Below are 19,502 nucleotides of genomic sequence, written 5' to 3' on the forward strand. Positions count from 1 at the left end.
TATTGGATTTACAAAGCTCCAGATTGAAGGTAGAAGTAGATTTCTGCAGCTAACAACAACAGCTAATCAAGTTGTGCAGTAATTAAGCTAAATATTTATTTCTGCATTTGGGAGGGTTATTTGAGGAACAATTTAACCATTTTCTCATAACTATTCTTAACTCTATTAGGGTTGTGTATTGCCAATTATTAATTTGGCGAGAGAGTAGGTTGAAGGGAAACAATCCCAATCGATTTCGCAAGGCACTGTTCTTTTGCATAATTAACTGCTAACATACGTCAATGATGGAAAAAGAAAAGATAAACCTATGTTTTTTGGATGTTTATTACACTGATAGTGAATAAGCCCGTTTTTATCAGTAAACTTTATAAGTACCAATATGGCATCCCTATCAAATATCATCTATTGGTGAATTTTATATTAAGGAACTATTCAAGTGTTGTGCCCAATGACACAATGGCAGTCTCATATGCAAAGACACAGACGAGCACCAGCTCCACAGTTAATGTTTTATAGTCTCTGGTTTAATATGGCTTTAGTGTACTTTTCCAAGCCCACGGGCACTGACCTTCTCCAATTCCGGAGTTCAGTAGTACTCCCCAGGAAAACCACATGGCTGAGGACAAGGTCAGAGCATCCTCCTCCTCTTCCTCGCTGTTTACTTTGAACCTTCCAAATGGGCTGAAGACAACACAACAATATTACAACAAAATCAGTATATAACAATTCAGATTTAATTAACAGACACACACTGTCACAAATAAACAATCACGTGCAATCACAAGTGTTAATAGGTGGAGTCAAAAGTCAAATAAGTGCAAATGTTTTAAGACATGATTTGAACTGACAGATTTTTTTTGGCTGTTTATTTGTGAGGAGTGACTGAGTGGGATCTTGAACACACAGGGTGGGAGGTGGGGTCGAGGATGAGGCTCTGATGATGGACAGTTGGAGATGTGGTGAATACAAGGTCTTCAACTGTCTAAAGGAACGCTCTGGTGGCCACAGTTAAGTATGAGCAATAATTGTCTTCTTGTTTTGTTATGGCAAAAAACTGCACTTTTTGGATGAATCGATCTAATACTTAAAAATCACATCTGAGATTTTGTCCATTTATGTGTCATGACATTTACTATGCTGCACTGCAGTTATGAAGTGCTTATCAGTTTATCATTTTTTAAGAGGAAGTAAAGGGTTGGATTTCTGATTGTATGCTGTTGTAAAGCAGTTTTGTTATTTTCCAGTCTGTTTGCCTGTTTACCTGAATCGGTCTAGTAGGTAAAGCATCACTGCCACCACGTGAACCGATAGCCCCACTAACAACCACAGTGTGCTCTGGAACGGCTGCATGAATGAGTCCAGTGTACTGCGGGGGATCTCCTGCAACCAGTCAGAGAGCAGGAAATCAGACATGTGACACACAATACAGCCAATCACACATGTAAGGTAAGGTATACTTTACTGATCTCTTGTGATCAGAAGGAAGTGTGCATTTGGACCATCCTTCACCAACCTGTCAGCAGCAGTGAGCTGACTGCAGTAGAGAGCTCAGCAATCTCCAGACCTTGAGCTAGTCTTGATCAAGACCACCTTAGCTGGATGATTTTACCTATAGTTCATGTTTTGGGTTGATGGATACTATCGAGTGCCCAGAGGAAATCCACCCAGACACAGGGAGAACATGCAAATTCTACACAGAAAGGCTCAGCCAATACAGTAATCAAATCTGGAACCTTCCTATGAGGTTGCCTATGAGGCATATCAGCACCTGACAGGTCCTGTTCCAAAACTGTGAGTTACCCCCGCTCCAAACCCATGTTATGGGGAAAGGTGAAAAAAACAGAAATATACTAAAGTAAAATATTTGGACATACCTAATCATTCAGGGTTTTTTTCTTTATGTTTACCACTTTCTACATTTTAGACAGACAGAAGACATCAAATATATGAAAAGAAGAAAGTTAACTCAACAAAATATTTTTATATTTTATACACAAATCTTCAATATCCACCCTTTGTTGACAGCCCTGCAAACCTTTGGCCTTCTCTCAATGAGCTTCATGATAAAGTCTCCTGAGATGGTTTTCACTTTCACTGTGCCGCATCAGGGTCAAGAAATGCCAATCGTCAAAAGTAGTGATAAAAGCACAGGGTGGATATTTAAAAAGAACAAAAAAAAAATAAAAAATTCTGAAACCAGTTTTGAGTTCTATGAGTTTTTTTCTACATTACACATGTGTCATTCATAATTTTGATGACTTCAGTGAGAATCTACAATGTAAATAACTATGGAAATAAAAAAAGAACCATAATTGAAACAGCGTGTCCAAACTTGTGAGTGCTAGTGTAATTAAATCAGTTACTGATGGACAATTTTAGTTAACAGTTAACATTTACACTTAGAGTTTGTAGTTTTATATCTGTAAGATTACACTGACCAAGTCAAGGGCTTAAAGTGGGTCATATGCAAAAAATACCTGAGTGTGAGTTTTTAATAATACTATGTTCCCACATAGTATTATTAACTCCCACTCAGAGTTGTATTTTTATTGACTCATGCTAGTTTGAGTAATACTATATTGTTCTGCATTCAAGGCTTGTAAGAATTCAATTCACAACTTTTTACTTCTACTTGAATGATATTATATATTAGGGATGCACCGATCCAATACTGGAATCAGATATCGGAGCCGATCCAGAAAAAAATATTGGATTGGGTATTGGCTTCCAAATATCAGTTCAGCCAATATCCTGGTATACACACATTGATAATAATTGGAAATAAGATGGTGCAGTGTATACAAAGTTGTTCTGTAGTTACTTGAGGGATAAATGACAGCTATATAACACATTTGGATCAGTTTTGTTCGTTTAGTTTGAATTAAATAAATGCTATTTTGACTCTCTGCACTAGTATCGGTTGATATCAGGTATTGGCAGATACTTAAAACCAGTATATCTTTGTGTTTGTTCAGTGTGTGTACCTTCTTGACGAGGATGGTAAGGCCCTGGTACTTGAATGGCTTGGAGAACTCGATGTACTGTGCTCTCTCGTTGTTGATGGTCAAAGGAGCCACGATCATGTCGGCCAGCCCCCCGAGCAACTCTCCCATCATGCCGTTCCACTCCTTCTTATTACTGTTATTCACCTGTGCAAAAACACAGAAAAATACAGTCAACAAGACCCAAGGCAAACTCATAATCTGGGTTCAGTTTGGTATTCTATTTAATATTTTGTCATAGCTTTGGATAATGTAATACTTTTGATGATAAAAACAAAATAAAAACTGAACCATAAATATCAAAGGGCCTGTCCCACTACAGATATATTGTATAGCTCTTGAGGTCAAAATAAGTCTGCTGTTAGCTGTCTGCATCAAATTATGCATTTTAATTGTCCGATAATCAGGAAGTGTGCCTTAGCATACTAGTTGCTGTTAGCATTAATATGACGACAATACTTACTGAAAGCACTTATAAACTGATCGCAGTGAATAAACAGGATGTTTGGAATGTATGAGGTAAGTGAGGAATAACTCTAAAAAAGTTATATTTTAAGCCAGTAAATCAGATACAGCACCTTTCATAAGCACACAAAAAACAAGTGCAAAAAATACATGGATTTTTGTAACTGAAAACCAGAATACCTGCTTGTCTCCATGAAAATGTTATTACTTCATATTTCCTGGGATGTTTCAAAGTATGTGAAAGGTTTTACTGTGAGCAGGCTCACCTTTCCACAGATGCATAGATAGTTATGTTTAATACCATAACATGGAACATTCTAGTCATGTTTCATGGATAGAATCAAGTGATGGACAGTTTGAATACAATGTAGTCATGGTAGACCAATGTGGGGAATGAGTGTAGAGGTAAAATGAATATAATTTTAGGTAGTGATCTGCATATGGATTACAAATATCAACTGACTGAGGTATTAATTAGGACCCCCTTGAAAAAGAGAAGATGCCTGCCGAGGCACTATCCTTAATAAAATATTTTATGCTTTAGTTATTAAAGATTCTTCCTTTTTTTTTTTTTTTTTTTTTTAAATTTCATTCAATTTACATTTTCTCAAACATCACCCTTCACTAATTTTAGGTTCACTAAACCAGGTGTAGTTTAGGAACTCACTTCAATGCCATTAAAAATTTTACAATTTTAACAAAATAAATAATATAATATAAACGTATAATGCAGTTCCTCAGAGTAGGCTTGATGGCTGACAAAATGTATTATTCTGGACAAAATTTCAGTTTGTTATGAGAAGGAACTGATGCATGGATGCATTTGTGTCTTTTACAGTCCAACTCGAGGCTGTGTCCGCTCATGTGGGACATTTGTGCTTTAAATATTCATTTCTTTTCACAGGATCCCACAGGCACTGTAGAGAGGAGATCAGGTGTTGTCTCTATGTGGGAACACGTCAAGCTGCGGACTAGACTGGGCTCAGAGGCACAAGGGCAGAGGCTTGAACGGGGCTAGTGTGAGTGTGTGTGAGAGAGTAACGTGGCTACGTCACACTGGATTCAGCACAGATATTTATAGACTCACATATTTATGTGTTGAATGTGAGAAGATGGTAGTTGTGAGTTGGCTAAAATTTGATTTGAAGGAGTGAATAATTGAATCAGTCATGATCAAAGATGAATCATGATGCTTTCTGAAACAATGTCTTAGCTACTGGTACATTGGTTTAGTTCAGCTTAAGGCATGGCTTGGGCTGTGTTCACACACATACACACACCCACACACACACACACACACACACACACATCTAAGAGTGGGAGATATTGACAAAAATATTATCTACTTTTTTTTTGGCATTATCTTGATAACAATATTCAGACGATAAAGGAGCTCTATGTAGCCTGGAGCCTAGAGGTTAGAGGTTTTTTTTAGTACTACAATCACAACTGAACCTGTGCTGCTAGAGCCTTAACCAGCAATAGAGGACACATACAGGTTTTTCTTATTCTCAGTATATGGACAGGCCATATCTCCAAAAACAACAATTGCAACATTATCAAATTTGTAATATTTCACCTACCTCTACACACCCTACATCAAAATTTTAACCAAACTGGCACTAAACCTGGAACTAGAACTAGACAAAACCAGGACTAGAATTGGGACAAGTAAAAATGCATCCTAAATTCTAATAGTGGTTTAAACCTAGTTTAGTCCTGCTTAGTCCTGGTTTAGTTCTGGTTTAGCCTGAGTTTATAGGTGATTTAGAAGTGTTCTGGGCCTAATTTTAAGTCCACGTTTAGTCCTGCTTAAATCCTAGTTTAGTTCTGTTGTAGTCCATAATTAGACTTGGTTTTGTCCTGCTTTAGTGCTGGTTTAGATCTGTAGTCCTGATTTATCCCTGATTAAATTCTTCTTTAGTACTGGCTTAGTCCTAGTTTAGACCACATTTAGTCCCTGTTTAGACTTGGAACTAGTCTAGTCTTTAGTTGTGACTTTGTCCTTCTTTACTCCTGGGATAGACCTCTTTAGTCCTGGATTAGTCCTGGCTTATTTCTGGTCTGGATTAAGACCTGGTTCAGTCCATGTTTACCCCTGCCTAGGCCCTGGTTTAGTTCTAGGTTATAGTTCAATATAGTTTAGTCCACAAACCCTATATTTGGAGTCTGGAGTAATTATTCTAACATTAGCCTAGTTCTAAAATGATTGTCTCTCCACATCTTTCTCTCTGATTGAGGGCTAAAAGCTGGTCTCCTCCTCCCACTGTGTGCCCAAGGTCAGACAGATGAGGAATCTGGAAGAGGGATGGAGCTGTTGTCAGGGAAACAGGCTGGAGTCGGTCGCCATGGAAACAAGAGGCGGAGGATGAAGATGGAGGATGGGGGGAGGAGGAGGTGATGTGGTGAATCATGAACAGAGCAAATTCCAAGAGACGTCACACCGCCAGCAACCATACAAAATATATGTGCTATAAGACCCGGTTTAGACCTGGTTAAGACCTGGTTAAGACCTGGTTAAGACCTGGTTAAGACCTGGTTAAGACCTGGTTTAGACTTGGTTAAGACCTGGTTTACACTAGTTAAAATTAACATGCCATTTTGATGGAGGATTAATGTAAAAATTGTGTCATAATTTGCAGTTTTATTACATACTTGCTCATGTGTCTGTTTCAAGTATAAAGTTTTCTAGTTTACTTTAATGTTTTGCAGTTTTTGACATGTACTCTCTCCTGCATCTAACACAAGCCTAGAGAGACCTCGCGCAGTTGTCAATGTGACAATAAGGAAGATGTGAAATTATATACTATAAGTTGCATCTGCGTATAAGTTGCACCCCAGCCAAAACTATGAAAAAAGTGAGACTTATAGTCCAGAAAATGTTGTGTTTTGTAGTTTTTTGCATGTATTCCCTCCTATGTCTATTCTTAACAATTATAAAGTTTTGCAGTTTTCTGTTTCACTTTTTAGGTTTTGACACTTTTTTAAAGTTTGTAAATAAAGTTTTGCAGTTCTCTGTAGTGTTTTATAGTTTTCTGCACATACTTGCTCCTGTGTCTGTTTGTAACACTTGCAAATAAAGTTTTGTAGCTTTCTGTAGTGTTTTGTAGTTTTTGGTACGTACTCGCTCCTGTGTCCCGAACTTGCCGTCGGCAACCAGGTGAACCTCATAGGTGAAGTTCATGCTCATGGCCAGCTTTATGAGCAGATCAATGCAGAAGCCGTAGCAGCACTGAGGCACAATCGGCTGGCCTAAAATAACATAGACATTAGAATAATGTTGAATAACTAACAATTGCCCGAAAGAAGGAATTATTGTGGTTCAGTCCTGGTTCAACCCTGGTTTAGCTATTCTTTAAGTCCGGGTTCAGTAGTGGTATTGGTCCTGAGTCTGACCTGGTTATGTCCTGGTTTAGTTCTTTAGTTTATTCCTGTTTTTTCAAGGCTTTGATCTATCTTAATTCTAGTTCTGACCTGGATCAATGTGTTTTTTTTTTTTTTTCATTCCTAGTTCGTAGTCCTTCATTAGACCTGATGTAGTCTCAGCTCAGTCCCCGATTTATCCCTGGTTCAGTCCTGGTTTGGGTCGGCTTTATTTCTGGTTTAGTCGTAATTCAATTGGTTCAGACCAGATTTAATCCTTATTCTGAAATCCAGAATTGTGGCCCTAGTTCAGTCCTTGTTCAGACCAGTTATTATCCTAGTATAATTCTGCCTGATTTTGATATCGTTCAGACTTGTTTCATCCCTGATTTAGTCCTAGTTCTGAACTTCTACAGTCCTGGTTCAATTCTGGTTCAGTCCTGGTTCTGACCTGGTATAGTCCCATTGGGGCCAGTACAGATGACCTTCTTGATGAGGACTCCATTGACAGTGTATTCTTCTTTACACGTGCCATCCGTCTTTGTGGGCTTCACATAAACAAATGGCTCCTGATGGATCGTCACTATCTGCTCACCCACACACATACACACACAAACACACACAAACACACATGAGGATATACTTCAAGACTGTATCCAATGTATTCCATGTAGTTGAGCAAAAATAGTTATATTGTATAAGCAGCTCTTGGGGTCAAAATGAGAGTGCTGTGCCTACATCAAAGTTTTTTCCCCCTCAGAGAATCGGGAAGTGCACGGTTAGCATGCTAGTTGTTGTTGTTAGTTAGTTTTAAATGGCATAAATAAAGCTGTACCTTGAGTCGTGTTGACATCTGGTATCCTAATGGTTTCTCTGTCTCTCCTCCGGGCCAGATGATCTTCCTCTGAGGGTTCATCACCACCTGTGCACAGCAAGACCTGGGAAGCTTAGTCCTGTGTAGTCCTGGTCTAGTCCTAGTGTAATCCTGGTGTAATCCTGGTATAGTCCTGACCTGGGTCCCGTTGAAGACCCCGACTTGGACCAGTCTGCCAGGTTTCTGTTGGTAGTTGAGGATGCTATAGGTGGCAAAGCGCCGGTCTCCATCGTCGTTGAACTCTATTCGTCCTGTCAAACCGTCCGGATATTTGGACGACATCAGCACTCTGTCAACCAATAAAAAGAATGTTTAGGGGAGTAACAACCAATCAGAGGCAGCCGTTAGGAAGAACTGTCCAAACTGTTTTTGTTTTGTTTTTTACTGAGGACCATGTTTTGTAACACAGTCAATACAGTGGATCAGATGGGTGTATTTTACATAGTTTTTTTTTTTTACAGATTTGAAACATTAATTTGGGATTTGTATCACCATGCAATGTGATATTATTGAGGTTGTAGTGGTAGATTACCTAAATTTGCTGCACAAATTACCACCTATTATCAATTGGGCTAGTTTAGGAGAAGGACCTGAGGACCAATAAAAATTGGTCTGAGGGCCCTGGTTTAGGGGCAGTATCAATGAATCATGGAGTGAAAACAATCTCTCATATTTGCACGCATTTATAAACAAAAGCTCTTTACAAACATGCACAACACAACTCCCTACAGTTTCCCTGCATATGTGCTCCAGCTCTGCCTCCTGAATCACACCATCATGTTTGTTTGCAAAGCCTTTCTGCAGACCTCATCAGCATGGGTGAGCATATAGACGTCAATTCTTAAAGGCTCTGTACCTGATTTTTTTCCCCATGCAGTACAAAAGTAAAAATTTGTGTTGACTCTACTGTTATATATGTTTTCAATGTTAGAAAACAGGACTGTGGGAACTTAGAACTTAGAAACTTTCTAATAAACATGGGAACATAAAGCTCTGGGAAAATAGAGCTGTGTGAACATGTACGCTCCCCATGAACTGACCATGCTAATGCTAATGCTAATGCCAATGCTCACAAACCAAACTGTTAACTCCCTGGTCCTGACTAAACGCCTTTATTTTGACCTCTGACCTCAGTTGTGCACTTGTCATGTTCAATTGGAGTTTCTGATGTGAGCTCTGTGCTTACGATGCAGAGCTCGTTATCTTGGTGAGGAGATGGACTAAACCGAGCGAGAGCCAGTGTGGCCCTATGTTAGAGCCGTGTCACTGAGTCTGAGCAGCCAACACTTACGTCTACAGCAGCTACTATACAAGCAAGACTATTGTAGTGCTTTAGACTTGGTTTAGTCCTGTTTTAGACCTGGTTTAGTCCTGGCTCAGTTAGTACAGTATAGGTCTGATCTTGATTTAGCAATAGGCGTAATGACTATTATGAAAGTAAGAGCCCAAAACTGTTTAACTGTTGACTAGTCAACTACTAAAATAACAGTTAGCTGTAGACCTAGGAGCAGCTAAAGTTAAGATGTAGAATTTTGTTATATGATGAGTCCTTGGGTTTAGTCACTAATGTAAATAATCAGGTTTAATATTTATGAATTTACCTTTTTTCTCTGATTGCAATGTTATCTATAGGAATTCAAGATATGTACACGTAACTGTATATTATCAGGGGATAGGTTTAGATGATGCTGTGATGCTAAGGGCTGTGACTCCAAACTGGACTGGTCACATGACACTTCACATCAGACGCACATAGATGACTGTAAGAAGTAGGTCACTCCTCTGTACCATATATATATATAAATATATATATATATATATATATATAAATATATATATATATATATATATATATATATATATATATATATATATATATATATATATATATATATATATATATATATTTATATATTTATATATATATATATTCACTGTCCCTCCTCTGTACCTTATAGTCACTCTCCTAAAATTTGTCATACTAATCGATCAAAACTAGTATCAAAAATACCGCAAGATAATATGGACAAAAGTACTATTATTTAATGTTGAAAATCACATTCTATGGTCAAAATAAAGTGAATATTTTTATCATCATGGTATCGGAATCGGTATTGACCATCGTGTATATTTCTTAGTATCGAAATCGAGTTTGAAATTTTAGTATCGCGACAACACTAGTCTCTACTCCTCCTTTTATAATACCATACTATACTCATACCTCTTGAACAGTGGTCCGGTCCTCCAGATGTTGGTGTTCCCCACACAGCCTCTAGGGGGCTCTGTGATGTTCTCCTTCTCAAATAGTTCCTGTAGGGATTGGGCTACGACCCCAACAGCGTCCGCGATGTGAGCTGACTCATTCTTGCCGTTGATCAGCTGCAGTCCCAACAGACCTGAGAGAGACAGGGGTGTCACACAGGTGTGGAAGGGGCAGGAGGGGTTGGGACTGTACTAAAACCTTGTTAGGATTAAGTTAGAGCTAAGTAAGTCTAGCTCAAACTGGGTTTATAAGACTTGCATTTGGCTAAGTCACTAACACTTCATAATAACTAAACCTAATTACCTTTAATAATGCATGAAGAAAGTGAATTCGTAATGAACAAAGAGTTTATTAAAGAAGACATTGTGCTTGTGTTTGCTATATAGTTATAATCTATGACAGCTGTGGACCATTAAATTATATTTTGAACATTAATATTGATATAAAACAACTTAATAAAAGAAGCAAGTCCGCTGATTTCTGGGTTGGAGAAATTCTAGTGCCCAATGAGGTATTATGAGCCAATTCCTATCTTTCCCTTTACAGTGCATTGGTTTAAATGTCATCACAACCACGCGCCGCATGCTGGCCCTTCTTATAGATAGCTGCAGATCATGTTAGCAAGCAGTAATTGTTATTTTTTTCATTTGTGCCAAAATGGCTACATGACGTTGCTGAATCCTACCCGTATCACTGATTAAGAAATTAAAGTTGGAGAAAACACAAAGAACAGAGCAGTGGGTATGTATCGGTGGCAGTGAAAACGGGGCCTGATTGGAATGATGACGTCTTGAATAAAGGAGAATACTTGAACATCATGCATGAATCACTCTAAATAGATATAATCGGTAGAGTGATTGTCCAATGGACCAAGGTTTCCGGTTCGAATTCCGCTCTTTCTAAGCCTGAATCATTCTCAATAAACTGTTATGAGACTATTTGTTCATTATGACAAACTTTTCTTAATGCTTTATGAAGGCTAATTAAAGATGTAAAAAAAATTAACCACTAAATCTGACTAATACCAGATTAGGATTGGGCTACACTTCAAAAAGCATTTTAATTTAGAAACCACATATTGATCACTAATTAAGTAGAAACTGGTATTCTAGTGAGTGGTAATTTTGCTGTTACAGGTTAGTACATCCTAGTCTATAACCTCGAATTCACTACATGAGTGGATTATGGGAAAATTTGAGAACACGGCTTTTTCACTCAATGGACATTGAGTGAAAAAGTAGTGTTCTCAAAATGGCACCCTAAGTAAGGAATAGTATAGAAATCTGGATGCAGCTGTAGAAAATAGTTCATGTGAAATAGCATCCGTTGCTAATAATGCTAATGTAGATCATCAAGAGTATGAGGGGGAAAAAGCATTAGTATGTACTTGAATACTAAGAAAGCTCTAATTACCATAACCCCTTAGTATGTGTATTAGTTACGAATCAGTAGTATGTGGTTCCTAAACTAAAGTGTTAACAAAAAGAATTAAAGATTTGATCCTGACTTGAGTACTCCAGCTTTGACTTTTCAAGTATTTTATTGGCAAAATGTATTCTTTACATGACAAAGATACTCAAATTGAGATCAAATTTTAAAGGACTTTTCACTTAGATTTTCTTTTGCAATCTACACTTCAAATAAAATAAAACACCCTGATTTGAGTAGTTTTAACTACTTCAGATTAATTTTACCTCCATTATTTGATGTGCAACAAGATATTTCTGACTGAATTATTTTTGTCTCATTTCAGGCTGTGTGGCAGAGCTCTCACTGTGATAGGGAATGTTCTGGTGCTGACTGGTGGAAGCATCATAACAGCAGAACACACCGAGAAATCAAAAACAAAAGCACAAAGCGCCTCTCTCTTTTTTTGAAAAAAAATATTCGTCAGACAGGGCCCGGAGGTTTCTCGTGAGTTTGTGAACTCACAAATACAAGTTAACTTAACCAGCTTGAAACTTAGCTTGAAATAACAAAAATAACCCGAAACCAGTCAGTAATTTCTTAAAACAAATAATCTTATTCTAAGTAAATAAATCTAAAATAGTCAAAACTACTGCATTTATTATTCCAAATTAAGGTGCCTAATTTTAGATAGCCTATTACATTTTGCCGCAGTGAAAAGCGGCTGTCCTCTCTCTTTCTCACTCTTTCTCTCTGTCCCAGTTTAAATATATCTTTATAATTAAACCAAACCTGACTTAATTAAAAATCAATTCCGGCTTAATAAATTACTTCAGTGGAAGTATCTGGGGAATGTGCTCGGAGCAATGCATGCTGGGAGATCCTCAGCTGTTAGTCTCAGGACCAGAGACTGAGACTGGAGACTAAACCAAAGTCCAGTCCAGGACCAGGTCTAGACCAACTCTAGTCCAGTCTAAGCCTCACTGAGAGAGTCTGAACAGCAGCAGAAAGAGTCTCTGCTGCCCTCAGTTCACACAACACCACCATTAGCTTTGTTAGCATCACTAGCCAATGACCATGTAGTTATCAACCAGTATCACTTTATTTGTCCCCAAGGGGGAATTTAAGCACTTTGAGCAGTACACTACCATAATAACAGGAAAGCTCAAACAAAAGTCTTAGTGTAGGTCACCAGGTCCAGTGTCAGGGCAGTTTGAGGAGACTGCTGAAATCATACAATCCAATAATCCTTAACTTCTGTCCTTTGAACTGTACAAGCTGCACTTCCCAGTTGTTCAAAATCCCCAAAATATTAAGTTAAAAATGTAAAATAAGAATCTGAAAAGTTTATAAATTGTTTGATGTGTTAGCCACAACAGCAGCCAATCAAGACCATGGCAACCATGGAATAATACCTAGGCTGAAGCTGTCTGGTAGCCTAGCAACTGATCTGTTCTCACCAATGGTGCTCCATGGGGTAAGACGGGACCTAAACTATATTTTATAACAGCCTCAGTACGTCTACCCTGCTCAGAACCGTTTTCTAGCCTTTTGTATCTAACCCTGGAGACACCGTCGTTAGCTGTACAATAGATGCAATAGTGAAAAAGTCACTCAAAGCCTGCAGCTGCCTCTCTCTTCTCGTTTTCTACTAAAAGGAGCTAACAACCAAACTAGGCTCTAGGCTAATTGTAGTTATAATGATGCTAGAGATGCTAACAGAGCTAACGGGTGGTGTTCTATGAAACTGAGCCACATCAGAGACTGTTCCTCTGAAGATCAAGGGTCACACAGAGGCTCCAGGCTGAGGAGCAGCTTCTGAATAAACCCAACATTTTACAGTTAGCAGCTAATTAAAAAGTGGCTAACTTACCTCCTCTTCAAACTACACCTTTCAAACCCTTTCGGAAGTGTTGCCTAATCTTTAATAGCTTAGGCTACTTTTTGAAAAGAAAAAAAAGAAAAAAAAATAAAGAAATAAAGCTATAGCCTTCATGCTAATAGGCTACTGAACAAAAAAATCAAGAAATTTTACTGTTAAATTGGGTTTACTCTGAAACTGTTCTTCAGCCCGTCCTCTGACAGACTGAACAGCTGAGCGTCGCTGCATAGAAATAATGAGTCATTTTTAAACAGGGAGATTAAGCTAGTGTAAAAATGACATTTTATTTTTATCAGTGACATTTGGTGGAGGACAGTACTGAGACAAACAGGGCAAGGCACACAGCCAGAGATGGAATAAATACAAAGCAAAATTCTATTTCTATATTTCAAAATTGTATTTCTTTATATGTTTTTCTACCCGTCTGCTATTTGTGATTTTTTAGGTTCCAGCATGTTTTAGTCCACCAGTACTAAATTAGCTGGAAACAAAATGCACAATATGACTTTCTCAAATCAGGACCTGTTTTTGACATGCATTAGGTCTATAAGAAAAGAAACTAACTAAAGTGGAGTGATTAGGAAACTGATTTTGAAGAAAAAAAAAAAACTATAGAAAAACAACTCAACAACTAGATTTAGACCTACATCTCTGACTGAGTGAACCCTGCAGATCCCACTGTGGGTGGGGCTTCTCTTAACCAATGGGACACAGCATCAGGCAGGAAACAGTAAACAGGAAGCAGGAAGCAGCGGCGGCGTCTTACCAGATTCGCTCAGACACGAGTCACGTTTACCGGCGACTACAGCTACACCCAAATCCCACCCAAAATCACTCCCAAAATCTCACCCAGACCTCTTATGTCAAAAAAATAATCCACATCTAAATACCTTCAGAGCCAAGAGCACAGTCATACTTAAATGTTTTGTTTTCGGACTGATATTCTCCACATAAACAGGGCCTGAGCCACAGCTTTGGCCGCACCTGTAAACTATCGTACATGCAGTTAAATATTTGGCTGTGCTACCTGGGCAAGACCCATCTATCAGGTCATTGATCATCTAGCATTTTGAACAAAATCAAACTTCCCTTATTCTAGATTAGTTTTGGGCTGCTTGGCTCAATCATTCTGCAGGATTATACAATGTTTTTAGTCCCCTATACTACTTTTTTTTTCCTTGTAAGCAGCCATATTTGTTTTGATACAGACAAACCATGCTCGACTCTGATTGGATAATACACCTGTCAATTATGTCCAACTGAACTCCGGAAGATTTACTGGTGACCAGACTCAGATCTTCGTAAAGTATTGAAGAGGTGTATATTCTGGATCCCAGGCAACCATCTAACTTATATGCTTTGGCCAGTATTGAGAAGTAATGCATTCCTAACTTGATGTTTGGCTAACTAAAATTCATGAGGCCTTTGGGACATTAGTTTGGTGACGCTTGTGTAAGCGGGTAGATGCAGGACCAATATCAACCTACCATCTATACCAATACTTTTTATTTAATTTCCGATGTTTCGATTTTTGTGTCTTTTGAGTCAGTTCCTGTTAATGTGGAGAATTTTAATATACCTGCGGCATATTTTGGAAAACATCTACAGGCTCCACCCATCACCCCATAGACTGCCCCCTTCTCCCTCAAACCACACCCCTTCCCCAAAGCCCCTCCCCCTGAGCACAGCGGCGGAGGACACACACTAAAATGAAACAAACAAAAAGATGTTAGACACAGAGTTAAGCCACAGTTACAACGAGCAGAAGAAGAAGAAACGGTTGGAACCTTTAAACGCTCGCCAGCTCCACCTCCAGGGTTTAAACGTTCAACCGCACAACAGTAAAACCAGAGAAAAACACACGGGGATGCTAACCACAAGCTAACCAGAAGCTAACGGCTAACCAGGATTAGCTTCGATTGAGTTTAATGGAAGCAGCGCTGTTTCCATCCAGCCCATTAAGTGTTTTATACATTTTTTGGATTAATTTCAGAAGAATTTTATTTTTGTTGGGTTTATTACATTCTCTTATCTCAACATTATTATTTGAATAACATTCTGTTATCTAATTGTTGGATTTTAGAAAATATTTTATTACATTTTCATACAAAATAAAGTGAGTTACCGACATCTACTGTGATCATTTGCACATAGAACTGAAGGTTGGGAGTTAGATCCTCACTGCCATCCTCAAGGTACATAGGCTAGCCTACTGTTGTGAACTCAAATTCACACTTTTTTTAATTGATTGTAAGTGTTTTTTCTGAATGCCAGTATATTTTTGGTTAGCTTGATGCTAATTGATAACAGTTATTTTTTTTGACCATTTATAATTATATAAAAAATAAGATGATATTGCTGTTATTGTTAGCTGGCTTCATTATGTCGCCTTGCATTCTAATTTCATCTAGTCTGAGTTGGTATTTAATAGAGTTTGCTTTTAGGTGTCAAATACTAATTAAAACACCAAATTTAAAAGCTATGAAATGCAACTTACCATCTCCGGCTTGTGCAGACTATGCAAAATTCCCATTTATGGATAATGCTAATCTCATATTTATTGTCACGCCTGATATTAATGTCTAATTTTCAGATTGTTAAATGATTTACTGCTGGATGGGATCAGTCCGCACACACACTGGTTTACACTGGTCCAGACCGGTTCAGCCTGGTTTGGTTCTGTTCTTACCGTCTGGTGCTTCCTGCAGGGCCTTTCCGGTCATCTCTCTCTCTCCCACGAGCCACACGTACCCCGCTCCCGTCATGTTCAGATGCCGCGCCGCTTTGTATACCGCTGCCGCCTCATCCTCACTGCATACAAGAGAGAGGGACACAGTATAAGTGCAGAGCTATGCAAAAAGAGGAAAAAAAAACCTAAGATGTTTTCACAACTCAAAGACACTGAGCCACAGTGGCCCTGGGGCAAACTGAGAGAAGTGTGCCTACCACTCTGAGCCTATAGGTCATCCAACTTCTAACAGCCAAATCATCTACTCTAACACACTCTAACAATATTTTCAGATTGTTTTGCTAAGTAATATCATCTCGTATTACTTTTTGTCAGTATAATATAATAATGTTGTCCCCGTCCTTTAGCAATATTTTGCAACATTTACTGTTGAAGACACAGACAGTCACAGCATACATGGACACTTTAAAGAGGGGTTATTACACTTCTATGGGGTATTAATTGTTAACACTGCATTCCACTAATGAAACCACTGCACATTGCTAAAGGTTCATGAATAATGAATTATGAAAAATGGGCGTGTGGGAGCATGGGTTGCAGTGGCATGTGGGCTAAGCCTTATACAAGAGGCGTGCACTCATACTGCTAACCGTAAGGAAGGTTCAAATAGTGTCTGGTTGAGATCTTAGATTATGAAGATTATGCATTTCAGGTTTGATAGTTTGATAGGTGTTATAGCATGGTAGAAAGCTCCAAAATGTCAATTTTGCATAACACCACCATATTTGACCTTTTCTATCAAAATCTGATTCTTTATAGCCCGTCGCAAAGTACCCCCAAAAATCTGTTGAAATAGTAAAAGAGGCTGGAATTTGATAGCATCTAGTTATGACTATATACATTTTGCACAAATCTTGACATTTTTACAATATTTTATTTGTTTTTACATTTGTTATTTTGTGCAGACTGACCTATAACACTTTAAAAAAAAATTTTTTTCATAACTTTACATCTTTAATTTTACCTTGCCGACAGAATGATGACTCTTGCCTCCAGATCTTTGGCCTCCAGCAGCAGAGCCGTCAGGTTGGTGTCCTGGCTGAAGAGCAGCACCTTCTCTGCCTGATCCACAGCACATCAATACAACACAACAGTCATAGAACAAGCTCTGTTAGTGTTAGCAACACAGGCTACGCCCACTTCCTCCCTTAGACCCCGCCCCCAGCATCAGCCGCGACCATGCTGCCTCCCGCAGAGAGGGCCAAAAAAACACGCCGCTCAAATCAAAGAAACAAAGCCCAAAAAAGGATAGGGAGGTGGTGGCAACATGCAACGGGCGCTGTCAATCAAACCAACGACCAATCGGGGACGTGCATTAGGGCAAGGGGGAGGGGCCTAAAAGGAAGGCAGTGTCCGCAGATCCAAACCGCAGTCTGTAACATGCAGCCGCCATAGACAGAAGTCTCGCCTCCGTCAGAGCAGAGCCGAGGTGCAGCAGAATGGACAGGAGCAGGGGTGCAGAAGATGAACAACCACATCACAGAGACCTTTGCAGCAGTAGATATTTGAGGTCTGACAGCCATTTCTGTTTACAAATAATCATTCATAGTACACAATGAATTGTGAATGATTGATTTTGTTTGATGATTAATCTTTAGGTGGGACTAAAGACCTAAACTCCACTCACAGCCACATTTAAAATAAAGCTGCTACACTGGAGGATGAAAAGAAAAAGCCATATGTTTGTAATCACAAACACCTGGCTGTAATCAGGGAAGTCTTTTGTGATGTCACATTGTACTTGAAATCACAGTGCAAGTTTACCCAGTTTGCACTAAAAAAGGACAGGTAGGAAGACTATTAAAACACCATATACAAAGTTTAACAGCAATAGGATGATTCAGTGTTTATTTCCACTTCAACATTTAGATTTTGATTTTAGATTAAATTAAATCTAATACCTCAAATTGAATATTTTCTGGTTTAGTTTCTGTTTTTGCTACATTTAAAGATATATGTGTGAACTATTGTTATCAAAAGAATCAATACCAAGATACTACTCTATAATAAAACTAGAACCAAAATTATACACTCATTGGAACAGAAAAAGTCACAGAAATAAAGTTGCTGTTTCCCAAATAGTTTTAGAATGGTTCTGATTGTGTTGAAAATTTAATCCTATTGCCTAAAAAAAGAGTATTTGTAATCATCTCAAGACTTATCAAATTAACAGAACTCACACCTGATGGTGAAGTTTATGATGCAAAGATGACTGGAGATGAAGAACTTTCTACGTCAAGATCAAGACTTACATTATGTGAAATTATGAAATTTCTGTAAACCTATCTCATTTGTACCTTACATTTCAAATAATTTCACTCATATCTTTTTTTCCTTTTTGTGAAACTCTAAATATTTTAGTTTTTTGATCTGCCAGACCTAACATATCTACAGACACTCTGTGATGACAGATCGGTTTCCCTCACCTCAGCTCCAGTTCACGCCTCCACCACAAACGGCTGAGTCCAAAGGAGGCAGGGCTTACCTGTCTATGAAAAAGGAAGTAGGAAGAAGGAAACAGGAAGTAGGGAGGGGTTCAGGAAATGGCAGGGGGGCGTCTCCTGTGAGCGACCCATTCCCGATGCAGGAAACCAATGGAACCAAAGCAAAAAGGAGGGATGTGTCCGTCATGTGTCCGGTGGGCGGGACTAACGCGGCGTCTGCGCTACGATTGGGCGACGTGCAGCTCATGGAGCATGCAGAGGGTATACCTTGGGGGTCCTCCTGAAGTCAAAGTGCTGTAGGTCCATTTGCTCAAAGTTCCTGTTTTTAGTCTGATGTGTGTGGCACAGAGAAAATACGACAGAGATATGCACAAAGTCAGAACACACATGAACTGAGCACACTCAGAACAGCAGGGTCAGACGGGGTCACACAGGGGTCACAGAGAGGTTAGACAGAGGTTAGAAAGAGGTCAGACAGACATATAAGACAAGCTCAGACTGGGTTAGCCAAGCAAGCTAGCTTCAGCTACTTTCTTTTTGAATGCTTCTCACAGCAATTCATTCCATTTCCTTAAGTTCCACCTTATTAGTTTTCATACAATATGACCATACATTTCTCTAATTTGCAAATCCATTGAAGAATTGAGTGAACTGAGCATCCAATAGATTCTGGGCTGGGCTAGTCATAAAGGACTTTACACAGTACTGAAATGTTTTTGAAATATAAACATGAATTAGTGAATTAGAAAGTGTTGGAGAAATTCTATTTCTGAGCTGTTTTGAAAGCTCTCACCGCCAGCAGTGCTTGTAACCTTGGCCTACATCATGTCTTGAGGGTTTATGTCTCTGGGTGCTGGGTTCTGTACTGATGGTAAATAAACCTAGAACTACAGTATCATGTGTCTTCTCTTCAACTCTCAGACTACTAAAATTTATTCTACAACAGTAAGGCAAAGGAAATGTGCAACCTATATTTGATCTGTCCTTCAGTGTAGATTTCAGTAGTACCTTGCTGGAGGAGAATGTGCCTGGTCTAGATTGAGGGAGTTCGAG

The 19,502-nt window shown here is 38.8% G+C and overlaps 1 protein-coding gene across 1 annotated transcript in view; it reads right to left on the minus strand.

The window, feature by feature from the left end:
* The window catches only part of LOC117376780 (glutamate receptor ionotropic, NMDA 1-like), a 50,018-nt gene that overhangs the window by 18,362 nt on the left and 12,154 nt on the right, over window positions 1–19,502 (minus strand). Inside the window, exons 5-15 of the mRNA XM_055224042.1 lie at window positions 18,717–18,779; window positions 16,970–17,067; window positions 15,946–16,067; window positions 9,926–10,100; window positions 7,843–7,993; window positions 7,666–7,752; window positions 7,282–7,417; window positions 6,592–6,719; window positions 2,985–3,149; window positions 1,262–1,380; window positions 569–681 (exon numbers count right to left, since the gene is read on the minus strand). Of these exons, the coding sequence (XP_055080017.1) occupies window positions 569–681; window positions 1,262–1,380; window positions 2,985–3,149; window positions 6,592–6,719; window positions 7,282–7,417; window positions 7,666–7,752; window positions 7,843–7,993; window positions 9,926–10,100; window positions 15,946–16,067; window positions 16,970–17,067; window positions 18,717–18,779 (1,357 nt within the window). The remainder of the gene's footprint in view (window positions 1–568; window positions 682–1,261; window positions 1,381–2,984; window positions 3,150–6,591; window positions 6,720–7,281; window positions 7,418–7,665; window positions 7,753–7,842; window positions 7,994–9,925; window positions 10,101–15,945; window positions 16,068–16,969; window positions 17,068–18,716; window positions 18,780–19,502) is intronic.

The sequence above is a fragment of the Periophthalmus magnuspinnatus genome, chromosome 9 (assembly GCF_009829125.3).
Source record: "Periophthalmus magnuspinnatus isolate fPerMag1 chromosome 9, fPerMag1.2.pri, whole genome shotgun sequence".
In the NCBI taxonomy this organism is placed as follows: domain Eukaryota; kingdom Metazoa; phylum Chordata; class Actinopteri; order Gobiiformes; family Gobiidae; genus Periophthalmus; species Periophthalmus magnuspinnatus.